Source organism: Chelonia mydas, chromosome 11 (genome assembly GCF_015237465.2).
Source record: "Chelonia mydas isolate rCheMyd1 chromosome 11, rCheMyd1.pri.v2, whole genome shotgun sequence".
Classification (NCBI taxonomy): domain Eukaryota; kingdom Metazoa; phylum Chordata; order Testudines; family Cheloniidae; genus Chelonia; species Chelonia mydas.
The window spans coordinates 38,950,643-38,965,535 of record NC_051251.2 but is presented as its reverse complement, the minus strand read 5'-3'; the positions used below and the strand labels follow the sequence as shown (position 1 = coordinate 38,965,535).

The following is a 14,893-nucleotide window of genomic DNA, read 5'->3' as shown; positions in this document are numbered from 1 at the left end:
GCCAATGCATGCATCATGGTGCTAATGGGGCAGGTTCATGCTGTGGAACGCCGATTCTGGGCTCGGGAAACAAGCACAGACTGGTGGGACCGCATAGTGTTGCAGGTCTGGGACGATTCCCAGTGGCTGCGAAACTTTCGCATGCGTAAGGGCACTTTCATGGAACTCTGTGACTTGCTTTCCCCTGCCCTGAAGCGCATGAATACCAAGATGAGAGCAGCCCTCACAGTTGAGAAGCGAGTGGCGATAGCCCTGTGGAAGCTTGCAACGCCAGACAGCTACCGGTCAGTTGGGAATCAATTTGGAGTGGGCAAATCTACTGTTGGGGCTGCTGTGATGCAAGTAGCCCACGCAATCAAAGATCTGCTGATATCAAGGGTAGTGACCCTGGGAAATGTGCAGGTCATAGTGGATGGCTTTGCTGCCATGGGATTCCCTAACTGTGGTGGGGCCATAGACGGAACCCATATCCCTATCTTGGCACCGGAGCACCAAGCCGGCGAGTACATAAACCGCAAGGGGTACTTTTCAATAGTGCTGCAAGCTCTGGTGGATCACAAGGGACGTTTCACCAACATCAACGTGGGATGGCCGGGAAAGGTACATGACGCTCGCATCTTCAGGAACTCTGGTCTGTTTCAAAAGCTGGAAGAAGGGACTTTATTCCCAGACCAGAAAATAACTGTTGGGGATGTTGAAATGCCTATATGTATCCTTGGGGACCCAGCCTACCCCTTAATGCCATGGCTCATGAAGCCATACACAGGCATCCTGGACAGTAGTCAGGAGCTGTTCAACTACAGGCTGAGCAAGTGCAGAATGGTGGTAGAATGTGCATTTGGACGTTTAAAGGCGCGCTGGCGCAGTTTACTGACTCGCTTAGACCTCAGCGAAACCAATATTCCCACTGTTATTACTGCTTGCTGTGTGCTCCACAATATCTGTGAGAGTAAGGGGGAGACGTTTATGGGGGGGTGGGAGGTTGAGGCAAATCGCCTGGCTGCTGGTTACGCGCAGCCAGACACCAGGGCGGTTAGAAGAGCACAGGAGGGCGCGGTACGCATCAGAGAGGCTTTGAAAACCAGTTTCGTGACTGGCCAGGCTACGGTGTGAAAGTTCTGTTTGTTTCTCCTTGATGAAACCCCCCGCCCCTTGGTTCACTCTACTTCCCTGTAAGCTAACCACCCTCCCCTCCTCCCTTCGATCACCGCCTGCAGAGGCAATAAAGTCATTGTTGCTTCACATTCATGCATTCTTCATTCATTCATCACACAAACAGGGGGATGACTACCAAGGTAGCCCAGGAGGGGTGGTGGAGGAGGGAAGGAAAATGCCACACAGCACTTTAAAAGTTTACAACTTTAAAATTTATTGAATGACAGCCTTCTTTTTTTTGGGCAATCCTCTGTGGTGGAGTGGCTGGTTGGCCGGAGGCCCCCCCACCGCGTTCTTGGGCGTCTGGGTGTGGAGGCTATGGAACTTGGGGAGGAGGGCGGTTGGTTACACAGGGGCTGTAGTGGCAGTCTGTTCTCCAGCTGCCTTTGCTGCAGCTCAACCATACACTGGAGCATACTGGTTTGGTCCTCCAGCAGCCTCAGCATTGAATCCTGCCTCCTCTCATCACGCTGCCGCCACATTCGAGCTTCAGCCCTCTCTTCAGCCCGCCACTTACTCTCTTCAGCCCGCCACCTCTCCTCCCGGTCATTTTATGCTTTCCTGCAGTCTGACATTATTTGCCTCCACGCAGTCGTCTGTGCTCTGTCAGTGTGGGAGGACAGCATCAGCTCGGAGAACATTTCATCTCGAGTGCGTTTTTTTTTCTTTCTAATCTTCACTAGCCTCTGGGAAGGAGAAGATCCTGTGATCGTTGAAACACATGCAGCTGGTGGAGAAAAAAAAAGGGACAGCGGTATTTAAAAAGACACATTTTATAAAACACTGGCTACACTCTTTCAGGGTAAACCTTGCTGTTAACATTACATACATAGCACATGTGCTTTCGTTACAAGGTCGCATTTTGCCTCCCCCCACCGCGTGGCTACCCCCTCCACCCTCCCCCCTCCCTGTGGCTAACAGCGGGGAACATTTCTGTTCAGCCGCAGGCAAACAGCCCAGCAGGAATGGGCTCCTCTGAGTGTCCCCTGAAGAAAAGCACCCTATTTCAACCAGGTGACCATGGATTATATCTCACTCTCCTGAGGATAACACAGAGAGATAAAGAACGGATGTTGCTTGAACGCCAGCAAACATACACTGCAATGCTTTGTTGTACAATGATTCCCGAGTACATGTTACTGGCCTGGAGTGGTAAAGTGTCCTACCATGAAGGACGCAATAAGTCTGCCCTCCCCAGAAACCTTTTGCAAAGGCTTTGGGAGTATATCCAGGAGAGCCGCGAATGCCAGGGCAAAGTAATCCTTTCACATGCTTGCTTTTACACTATGTATAGTATTTTAAAAGGTACACTCACCAGAGGTCCCTTCTCCGCCTGCTGGGTCCAGGAGGCAGCCTTGGGTGGGTTCGGGGGGTACTGGCTCCAGGTCCAGGGTGAGAAACAGTTCCTGGCTGTCGGGAAAACCGGTTTCTCCGCTTGCTTGCTGTGAGCTATCTACAACCTCCTCCTCATCATCATCTTCTTCGTCCCCAAAACCTGCTTCCGTGTTGCCTCCATCTCCACTGAAGGAGTCAAACAACACGGCTGGGGTAGTGGTGGCTGAACCCCCTAAAATGGCATGCAGCTCATCATAGAAGCGGCATGTTTGGGGCTCTGACCCGGAGCGGCCGTTCGCCTCTCTGGTTTTCTGGTAGGCTTGCCTCAGCTCCTTCAGTTTCATGCGGCACTGCTTCGGGTCCCTGTTATGGCCTCTGTCCTTCATGCCCTGGGAGATTTTGACAAAGGTTTTGGCATTTCGAAAACTGGAACGGAGTTCTGATAGCACGGATTCCTCTCCCCATACAGCGATCAGATCCCGTACCTCCCGTTCGGTCCATGCTGGAGCTCTTTTGCGATTCTGAGACTCCATCATGGTCACCTCTGCTGATGAGCTCTGCATGGTCACCTGCAGCTTGCCACGCTGGCCAAACAGGAAATGAGATTCAAAAGTTCGCGGTTCTTTTCCTGTCTACCTGGCCAGTGCATCTGAGTTGAGAGTGCTGTCCAGAGCGGTCAAAATGGAGCACTCTGGGATAGCTCCCGGAGGCCAATACCGTCGAATTGTGTCCACAGTACCCCAAATTCGACCCGGCAAGGGCGATTTAAGCGCTAATCCACTTGTCAGGGGTGGAGTAAGGAAATCGATTTTAAGAGCCCTTTAAGTCGAAATAAATGGCTTCATCGTGTGGACAGGTACGGGCTTACATCGATTTAACGCTGCTAAATTCGACCTAAAGTCCTAGTGTAGACCAGGGCTAACAAATTTATTTGAGCATAAGCAAGTGAGCTGTAGCTCACGAAAGCTTATGCTCAAATAAATTGGTTAGTCTCTAAAGTGCCACAAGTACTCCTTTTCTTTTTGCGAATACAGACTAACACGGCTGCTACTCTGAAACCTTTAGTGTCAAGTTTCTTGTTGGAAGCTACAACACTAAACCTTTTTGTTTATGATGTCAAATGTAAAAACAGAAGTGTCGTCATCATAACATACAAAAGAGCTGCAAGACTGGCAAATCCTTTCTCACTGCTAAATGCTCTTGTGTAAGAACTTTTTTCCAGAAATGGTCCTGGAATTTGAATAGTCCCAAAGTTTGAAGGTACTTAGATTTGGGTTCCAAAATTAAAATCCAGGTTGAGGTCTAGATTTTGGATCACCCCTGAAGCTCAGTGTTTGAGACCAACTCTACTTTTTCTCTTTTTCTGTTAGTGGATAGTCCAGTTTCCATCTGGTTCCTGCCTCTTGTTATATTGTAACCCACACACCTTCTGGGTGTTGGGTGTGGTGTTCTGTCCCTTCTAGTCAGGGGTGAAAGTAACTTAAGGGACTTACCAGTATGCAGGGTGGCCAGGGTCCTGAGCAAGGTGGGGGCGGCGCCTCAAGCAGAAGGGGTAGGGCCTCAGGCAGAAGGGGCAGGTCTGGGGCCACACTCCTACAGCCAGCCCTTCAGCATGGCTCCAGCTGTGATTTAAAGGGCCGTGGCTCTGGCCCTTTAAATCGCCGCCAAGCCCCACGGCTCCTGGCCGCCGCTGGTACAGTCGGCTGTGTACCACTCTTACCAGTATGCCGGACTGGACCGGACTGGCTTACTTTCACCTCCGCCTATAGTGGGGAAAGGTGGGGTGAGGGAGGGGGAGAGAGAGAGAGAGAGAGAAGATCACACTGTTGTAGGCACCTATTTAATCTGTACTAAGACTCGCTCCCTGTTGGAACACAGGATTTGCCAAATGGGATCATACAATCAGTTCATCTAATCTAACATCTTGGTTCTGGCAATGGCCAGTACCTGATGTTTTAGAGGAAGGTGAAACACCTGCTTGAGTCACTGTTCACCTGTGCAATCTTGTACAGGGTGGAAGAGGGAGGGCAAATGTGGCTCAATTGAGATATACACCAAAACATCTTGAGGCTATCCAAAGCAGCTGAAATTCTGAGAATTTCTAGTTTTTGGGCCTAATTCTGACCTCAGTTGTACTTGAGTAAATCCACAATAACTCTACAGAAATCACATACAAGATGGAGTTACTCGGGATTTACTCAAGTACAACTGAGGTCAGAATTAGGCTATATAGTTTCTATCAATTATGTAGGGATAAAATTAGAAAGGCCAAGGCACAAAACAAGATCAAACTCACTAGGGACATAAAGGGTAACAAGAAAACATTCTACAAATACATTAAAAGCAAGAGGAAGACCAAGGACAAAGTAGGCCTGTTACTCAATGATGGGGGAAAGACAATAACAGAAAATGTGGAAATGGCAGAGGTGCTTAATGACTTCTTTGTTTTAGTTTTCACCAAGAGTGTTGGTGGCAATTGGACGTCTAACATAATGAATGCTAGTGAAAATGAGGTAGAATCAGAGTCTAAAATAGGGAAAGAACAAGTCAAAAATTACTTAGACAAGTTAGATGTCTTCAGATCACCAGGGCCTGATGAAATGCATCCTAGAATACTCAAGGAGCTACTGAGGAGATATCTGAGCCATTAGTGATTATCTTTGAAAAGTCATGGAAGACGGGAGACATTTCAGAAGACTGGAAAAGGGCAAATATAGTGCCCATCTATAAAAAATGGAAATAAGGACAACCTGGGGAATTACAGACCAGTCAGCTAAACTTCTGTACCCAGAAAGATAATGGAGCAAATAATTAAGAAATCAATTTGCAAACACCTAGAAGATAATGAGGTGATAAGTAACAGTCAGCATGGATTTTTCAAGATCAAATTGTGTCAAATTAACCTGATAGCTTTCTTTGACAGGGTAACAAGCCTTATAGATAGGGCATATGTGGTATATCTTGATTTTAGTAAGGCTTTTGATACTGTCTTACATGACCTTCTCATAAACAAACTAGGGATATACAACCTAGATGGTACTACTATAAGGTGGATGCATAACTGGTTGGAAAATTGTTCCCAGAGAGTAGTTATCAGTGGTTCAGTCATGTTGGAAGCATGACGAGTGGGGTCCCACAGAGATCAGTTGTGGGTCCAGTTCTGTTCAATATCTTCATCAATGATATTGATTTAAATAATGGCACAAAGAATACACTTATAAAGTTTGCGGACAATACCAAGCTGGGAGGGGTTGCAAGTGCTTTGGAGGATAGGATTAAAATTCAAAATGATCTGGACAAACTGGAGAAATGGTCTGAAGTAAATAGGATGAAATTCAATAAGGACAAATGCAAAGTACTCCACTTAGGAAGGAACAATCAGTTGCACACATACAAAATGGGAAATGACTGTCTACGAAGGAGTACTGCGGAAAGGGATCTGGGGGTCATAGTGGACCACACGCTAACTATGAGTCAACAGTGTAATGCTATTGCAAAAAAAGCGAACATCATTCTGGGATGTGTTAGCAGGAGAGTTGAAAGCAAGACATGAGAAGTAATTCTTCTGCTCTATGCTGTGCTGATTACACCTCAACTGGAGTATTGTGTCCAGTTCTGGCCACCACATTTCAGGAAAGATGTGGACAAATTGGAGAAAGTCCAGAGAAGAGCAACAAAAATGATTAAAGGTCTAGAAAACATGACCGATGAGGGAAGATTGAAAAAATTGGGTTTGTTTAGTCTGAAGAAGATAAGACAGAGGGGACATGATAACAGTTTTCAAATACATAAAAGGTTGTTACAATGAGGAGGGAGAAAAATTGTTTTTCTTAACTTCTGAGGATAGGACAAGAAGCAATGGGCATAAGTTGCAGCAAGGGCGGTTTAGGTTGGACATTAGGAAAAACTTCCTGTCAGGGTAGTTAAGCACTGGAATAAATTTCCTAGGGAGGTTGTGGAATCTCCATCATTGGGGATTTTTAAGACCAGGTTGGACAAACACCTGTCAGGGATAGTCTAGACAATACTGCCTTGAGTGCAGGGGACTGGACTAGATGATCTCTCAAGGTCCCTTCTACTTCTATGTTTCTATGATTCTAATTAGTTAAAATAAAATAGGAAATAAACTGTAGTGCTAAGTTTCCAGTAACAAACCTTTGGCTGCTAATTTTGATGCAAGTCTGTTGTCTAAATATTTCGAAGTAAAAACATTGGAACTTAGATGCAACCTGGTGCAAAAAGGAATATTTTATTTTCTACATTTGCCTGTTCCCATTTGCAAACTTCCTATGTATTGTATGTATTCAGTTACTTAGCGCCTAAAAATACTTGACTAGTCACATTTGTAAGAGCAGCAAGACTGCAAGCTAAGAGAAGGCAATACCTCTTCAGAAGGTTTTATTCCTCAGAGATAGAGAGACACTTTAAATGGTGTTAATGATCATTGTATTTATATAGCCTTTTTGAACCAAATGGTTCCTACATTGCTTTACAAACTATCCTGCCTGATGTGCAAACACATATATTTATAATATTCCCAAACAATATGTTAAAATGGAGTTAAGATTAACTGTACACATCAGTAATTTAGGGTAAAATAACATTACAAAGAAGTTGTATTTATCACAAAATTGGGCATTATAAACCTGGGAAATTTAGAGTTAACCTTAAACGTAAAAGAAATCCAATCACACTAAGGTATGTAAATGCCATGAAGCGGCACTGTCCAATAACTCTATGATTATGATTGAGAAATTTGAATGTTTGTTGTCCCACATTAGATTAAACTGACCTTTAAATAAATATTTGAAGTTTTCTTTTTGGCTCCCTCATATGATAAACTGCATTTATCATCCACCTGTGACTACTAGGTCTATACTCCACCCTCCAGCATATCTCAGAAAGGTCCACTTCTAACACTCCAGACCTCTGAGCAGCTGCATAGAGCTACCATTTAGAACCAAATAAATGATCAACCATTTCCCTCCCACGATCAGATCTCTGCCCCAAAGTACACTGGTATGAAGTGCAGAATGGGCAATGTTCAGTGAAAGGTTTCAGGTCCAGTATCTCACAACCCATTATTAGGTGATCCCTAGCTATGAGGGGAGATTCCCAACTTTCCAACAGGACACAATGTTTGTTCCTAGCCCTGGTAGGTCCTGAGATACTGGACCTTCAAATCATGGCATTTTTATGCATGAAAAAACACTATCATTTTCAGAGATTTCTAAGTTGTATTGGCTATGATTTTTCTCTCATTCTCATGCCGTACAATTGAACACCTGGTTCTAAGGGACTCTGGCTTTACCAGTGGAGAATCTGGAAAAATGTACCAATAATAATATTTTTTAACTTTTTAAAAATCCCTCTAAAAGATCACTAAAATAGTTCTTCTGTAAAGGATTCTGTAATAGCAAACAGGGTCTGTCTACCCTTCAACCTGGAAGGGTTCCTATGGTTCACAGGTTGAAGAGGAAAGGAGTACTTGTGGCACCTTAGAGACTAACAAATTTATTAGAGCATAAGCTTTCATGAGCTACAGCTCACTTCATCAGATGCAGCTGTAGCTCACGAAAGCTTATGCTCTAATAAATTGGTTAGTCTCTAAGGTGCCACAAGTACTCCTTTTCTTTTTACGGATACAGACTAACATGGCTGGTACTCTGAAACCTGTCATTATGCAAGGTTGAAGAGAGACACTCACAGTAGCTGCATTAAGCCAGTGTACTACAAAAAGAGTGTAGCTGAAATAGCACCAGCAGTGGAATGGACTAGCTGCCCAGAGTATGTGTGCCTAGGGTCTCAGACAGATACGTACTTGGGGCAGCTGGACCCTCCCGCAGCTCACTCTGCCTGCAGCTACCCTCTATTGTTAGCAAGCTAGATTGGTGAGAACAAACACAAGTGTGTCTTCTCAGCCTGGGAAACACTGCTTCCCCCCAGCTCTAGGTGTAGACATACCCACGCAGATTACATGCATGTGGGGTGTGGTGTAAGGGTTTCAGTGGTGCTCATTTGGGATGCCCCATATAACTTATGAGTGACTCTGTGCATACTTGCACATAGGCAGTCATTTTTTTCCACCTATTGATTGCAAACCTCTCTGGAGTAAAATTTTATTCTGCAGCTGTTTAACAGTACACAACAAATGGCAAGAGTCCGGGAACAAGATATGGAAGATAAACTACTGTATCACATTTAATTTACAAGAGAAATTTGGGTAGACGGACGAGGTGAATTCCTGATCCCACTGGAGTCAATGACAAAACTCCCACTGACTTCAGTGGGGCCAGGACACTAAAGCCATGTCCCCAAACATCATGTTGGGGCACTGGTTCAGTGCTGACTCAGAAGGAAGAGTGCCACTCACTTTATCACTTATTACAGAACTTAGGGATGAAATATTGGCTTCATTGAATCAGTAACTAAACTCCCATTGGCTTCAATTGGACCAGGATTTCACTCTAAGTTTTCCATCCTAAAGTGCTCTCCATTTGAAAAACAAACAAACCATAGGAGCTGCAATACCAAATGAGATCTGTGGACCAGAGGGATCCTATATCATCCCACAGTGGATGATTATGGAATAAACTGCCTACATCAGGGACGTTTCTTTCAAACTACCATGGGAAGCAGGATGGTTTACATTACTTATTTAAAAAATATCTAGTGTAACTGAGGATGCTTTTATTATTCATATAAATACCCAATCTATGTTATCCCACTAATCTCTTGTCCTTGATGATGTCAAGGCCCCAACAAGGGCCTTGAGAGCCAAGAGTGAGAGCAGGGGCAAACCTGAAGCTGGGAGTAGTGGTGGAGTTTGCAGTCAGGTTGCAGGCCAAAGTAAACACCAAGGGCCAGAAACTGAGCCAAGTTTCAGGGAATGAGCCAGGAGGCAAAACCCAAATCAACCCAAGGTCAAATCCATCAAATTCAGACGCAAGGAGAAGGAACGGTCATGGCAGCTACAGGAGATGCACACGGTTGCCTGCACACGTCCTGGAATGCCCCTTGGGTTTATATAGGGCAGAGAGCTATGAGGCTGCTGTCTGTCAAACCCTCAAGGCAGAATGTCCCATGGTTTGAGTCCACAGCAGTTCATGGGAAGTGGAGTGCAAGCTGATTATAGCCGCTCTGGGCTGGCAGCCTGGAGATGTCAGCTGCCTAGGAGCTCTACAGACCTAGCTTCTAGATCTGTGGAGCCTTATAAATATCTTGTGGAAATCAGTTCCACAGATGGATTTTTTTTAAAAATAAGTATATCTTTTTCTCAGTTGTAAATGTGTTGCCTTTTAATTTCATTCACCTGTTCTTGAATTAATGAATGAGATTAGACAAAAGCACATATTGAGGGGAGATGGCTTGAGGATTGCATATATTGATGAAAACATATTAGGGATTTAGAATGGCAGAGCAGTACTAAATGCAGTGGTTTCCATTCCTCTTCTCCCCGCGTGGACCCCTCCAACCCAAACCTATCACAGAATTTGTGTAGGTGGATCCTTGTGCCCCTAGGGAATCTATTAACATCAATGGTGCTCTCTACAGGTTCATGAGCCAGCTGGGGTAGATGGAGTCATAAGACCAAGGCCATGGATTGTAAACTTTTTGAGACAAAAAGTATGTCTTTTTGCATATTGTACAGTGTCTAGCACAATCAGGACCTGCATTGGCCATCCCTGTTATATAATAAATAATAATATCATCATCATCCTGCCATTGAGGAGGCAATGTTCACAGGAAAAGCATAACAGTGGTGTGCCCTGTCACAATCTTGGAGTGAGGCATTCTATAACAAAGGATAGGAGGCCAGAGAATAAGGTAATGAAAAAGAAAATCACAGCTATCTTTTATTTTTTCCTCCCTAACTTGTTATACAACACTTCATGTCACATTTTTACGTGCTTGTGAGGATCTTGGAAGTGATACTATTCAGTTGTGTTTATAGGGCTAGTGGTTTACTTCTTTCCTACTTCAAGGGAAGGGATATACACAGATATATATTTTATAACAGATGGTTGTATCCTTGGTTAAGGAAGCAGTGTGTGAATGGGTGAGAATTAAGCTCTTTTTCACTATCTGTTTTTAAACCCAATAAACTATCTTCCAGGTCTGCAACACTGTGAAATAATCTGTTCTACTTGAAAACAGAAGACAGTAAAGAATAACATTAAACAAGACTTTATCTTTTATTTACCTCCACCTGATAAACCCTGAATGGCTCTGCTCCCTGACTTTGATTGTTTTGTCCTCAGATTTCCTGCTAAGAGTTTACAAAACACCACTATTGAACAGGAAGATAAAAAGCACACCTATTTGTTTAATAACATCAAGGGGAAAAAAACTGCTGGCTCATCCATTTTGTTGTTATGTTGCTCAAAAGGATCAAAATACCAATTAACTTGCTGGCTTAGAAAATCTTTGATATCCTCAGATTTACTGACATTTTGAAACTCTTGTTCTTAATAGCTTTTTGATTATGAACAAAGAACTGCCAATCTGTTTAGCATTTGACCTGTTTTCTCAAATATTTTTATGTCTTCAACTACTTCAATGCCTAAAAACACTTGACTAATCAGAGCTGCTAGTTAAGGGAGCCTGCTTTCTCTTCTACCTATGAATTTTTTTAAGCATTGCTAATTTTTTTTAAGTAGGGGATATTGAATTGTTTTAAGAGAAGTAGGAAGGTGTGGACTAAAGACAAGGCTGGAGCAAGAAACTCCTGGCCTATATTCTGAGCTCAAATACTGAGTCCCCTATGGTGTTGGGCAAATCAATTATCTCTTGGCCCTCATTTTCCCTACTTAGATTCTCTTCACTAGAAGATTACATCAAGTTAGACCACAAACCTAAGGACCCTTTGACAAGATGTTAAACATGACTTGCACCTGTCTGCACTGATGGCAAAGCTGCAGTTGGCATTGTGACAGGTTTCAGAGTGGTAGCTGGGTTAGTCTGTGTTAGACTTACCATGGCTTTTCAAGGTTGTGTTCTCACGCTGTAAATTTATAGAGAGGAGAAGCCTGCTGATAATACTGGCCCTGTTCTCCATTCAATTTACAGCTACATTTCAAGGGAGGTAATCCTGATGTACTCAGGTGTAAATGAGAGAAGAATCAAGCCCACTAATTCTCCCTCACCTCTCTTCAAAAGTGCTTTGAGTATTAGTTAAAGTTCATAAAACACTACAACGATGATGGGCCTGGTATAACCTCAGTGAAATCAATGGAATTACACCAGTGTAAAACTGGTATAATGAGTGAAGAATTAGACTCAAAAAGTAGGGTGTTTTCAGTGAACAGAGAACTCTTCCTACCTGAAAAATGTGTTTCTTGCTCTCTTCCTTCACAATCTATTTTCCTGTTGTATATTCACTAAGTGTATGGCTACACTACACAGCTTTTAGCAACATGGCTGTGCCACTACAGCTGTGCTGCTGAAAGCCACGCAGTTTAGATGCTGTTTGTCTGCAGGAGAGAGCTCTCCCGCTGACAAAAAGCTTCCCCCCCGTCCCAGGAGCCGCAGTGGCTCCTGCTGACAAAGTGCTGCTCATATCAGCGCTTTTCGTTGGTAAAACTTTTGTTGTTCGGGGGGTGTGTGTGTGCGTTTTTTTAACACCCCTGAACGGCAAAAGTTTTGCCGACGAAGTGCCAGTGAGGACACGCCCTTAGCATAAAAAGTCATTAAAAATTTAGCCCCTATTAGTTAGTGACCTGATCCTGATTTTCTTTGAATGGATTCATTATTCACGAGTATTCTCTGTATCGCCTGGATGATCAGTTTTCAGACTGTGCATTATTTCTGAAGTCTTTGCTTTAGCTATTCACCGCTAACGTTGTCACCTGGTACTGGGTCTGATCCCTGACTAGACGACAAATATTTTAAACAGGAGAATAATGAATAGCAAATAATTCACAGATTCAGAGATTTTAAAGCTAGAAGGGACCATTAGGACCATTTAATCTGACTCCTGCGTAAGACAGACCATGGAATTTCACCCAGTGATTCCTGCATTAAGCCCGTAACTTCTGTCTGAGCATCTTTTAGAAAGACATCCAGGTTTGATTTACATATAATTAATTATGGTCTTCCAGTACAAATGTTCAGGTCAATAAACACTTGTGTTAAAATTCATGATGCTTCCAGGACACACAAACATTTTCACAAATATCCAGAGGCTGTCAGAATGCTCACAAGTCACAGGGTTTTCCTAGCTATAACTACACCAATATAGTTAAACCAAGATAATTATAACCCCCCCATATGGACACACTTATGCCAAAATAGGCCCTCATTCCTGAAGGAGTGGCTTTTTCAGTGTAGCTTAAACCCCTTCCAAAGTGATATAAACTAAGCCAAAAAGGTGCTCTTCTACAGGATTAAGTCTACATGGGGAGTTACATTGTTATATCAATTTAAATTCGCACTTTAACTCAGACTGCTATAACTTTCATATGTAGGAAAACCCATTACAAATCAAACAATGTTTTTAGTCACAAAAACATTTATAAATCATCTTTTACATTCATCTAGCTGAATGTGCAATATCCGCAGCGCCACTGCAATGTTGTCATGTGGCAGAAATCACCAATGGTGAAAAATGTCTGATGGGGTGTGGTTAATTTTTTGCCACTATTTGATTAGTGCTGTGCAGACAGCCTGAGACAGAGGCCTTGTCTACACTACAAAGTTTTGTCGGCAAAAGTTATGCCGCTTTAATCAAAACCGCTGTTGCATGTCCACTAGGAACTGGGGGGAGGGTTAGTCTGTGTCTAGGTCTAGGTCTAGGTCTTTGTGTCTGCAGAGTGCATCCACACTAATTGCTCTTGCATCAACACAGAGAGCAGTGCATTGTGGGTAGCTTTCCCACTGTGCAACTGGCTGCAGGGTGCTTTGGGAAGAGTTTGCAATGCCTCATGGGGCAGGTGCAGTGTCACATGATGCAGGTTTCTCAATCCCATGGTCCAAGGGCCATCCTAGTAGATTGTCAGCCCCAGCCCCCTTTTCAGCTGAAGTGTGCGGTGGGGGAGGGAGAGGAGAGTGGTGTGTCTAGGGTGGGGGAGACAGCAGGCTGACCGACCTATCCGGAGGCAGGGGGTGGGGACACCCCCCACGTCAGCCCCCAGCTCTGCTCAGCACAGCAGTCTCTCCCAAAGCAGCCCGCTCTGCCTGCCTGCCTGCGGTTCTGTGATTCCCTCAGAGTTCTCCCACAGCCTCCTCAGCTGCCCTGAGCGGCATCCTAAGCAGCTCTGTGAGCCCTCCATGCTGAGGAATGTCAAAGCAGCACAGCAGACCCCCCTTCCCCCCCCCCGCCCCCAGTTCCTAGTGCTGGGCAGAACAGGAGCATTCCAGCCTAATGGTTTGCTCTTTGTTCCCCAAAGGGAGCAGCAGGCTCAGCTGTCAGATACTTGGAGCTTTGTAAGGGGAGGGGCACATGCCTGCAGGGCAGCAGAAATCAAAACAGTGAGCAGAGTGGTCATGGCAGGCATTGTGGGATACTGGTGGAAGCCACTTCTGTCAAAACAAACAGTGTCTACACCGATGCTTTGTTGCTTTAACTTTGCCACAAAAAGCGCTATGCCTCTCATTGAGGTGGTTTTGTTTTGCAGCGAAAATCGCTTTGTAGTATGTACACCTCCCCTGTTTTGTTGGCAAAAGGCAGCTTTTGCTGACAAAACTTTGTAGTATAGACGAGGCTGAACACACTGCTCTGAGAGATTTTGTATAAAGGTTTGCGTTAATTCCATTTCTAACCATGTGCATAGTCTTTTTATAATGGTTGAAGGTGATCAATTTCCCTGTACTTGTAATACAAGTGTTCATTTACACATCACTATTACAGGGACACGTGATGGGGATTTTTTTTGTATAGAGCATTAAGAGCTTGATTCTGGTCTCACACTGGTTTTATACCAGTGTAGCTTCATTGACCTCAGCAGGGTTATGCCGGGTTTCAGTGTTGTAGCTGGGAGCAGAATCAGGCCCTAGGTGTACAATCCAACATTTACTGAATCTTCTGCATTAAAACACACAGTGTGTCCAAGAACGCACAGTCTACTGAATGGAGTCTTAAAGGGAGAATCATGTTACAAAAGAGACCTGTTTTACCTTTTCACAAACTCTTCGAAGAGGATGCGGTGAGAATAACCTTGTTGACGTATCTTGACAGTTTCTAGAATTCCTGTGTACCGTAGCTGTACTAGAACTCTTTCTTGGGAAAATTTCAGTGCCTCTCGGTCATCATTTGGTTTAATGCAGCGGACAAAGTGAGGTTGTCCAACCACCATTTTGGATAAAAGATCCATCAAGGAATACTAACAATGAAAGCAAAAAAACCATACAATTGACAAGAGACCCCAGTACAATTATTTTAAAGAAGCAATAAATATCCATAACT

At 44.0% G+C, this 14,893-nt stretch overlaps 1 protein-coding gene across 1 annotated transcript in view; it reads right to left on the bottom strand.

Moving 5' to 3' along the window:
- Positions 1 to 14,893, bottom strand: part of MYO3B (myosin IIIB) — a 298,357-nt gene that overhangs the window by 121,668 nt on the left and 161,796 nt on the right. The window contains exon 25 of the mRNA XM_043525586.1: positions 14,605 to 14,810. Within this exon, the coding sequence (XP_043381521.1) occupies positions 14,605 to 14,810 (206 nt within the window). The remainder of the gene's footprint in view (positions 1 to 14,604; positions 14,811 to 14,893) is intronic.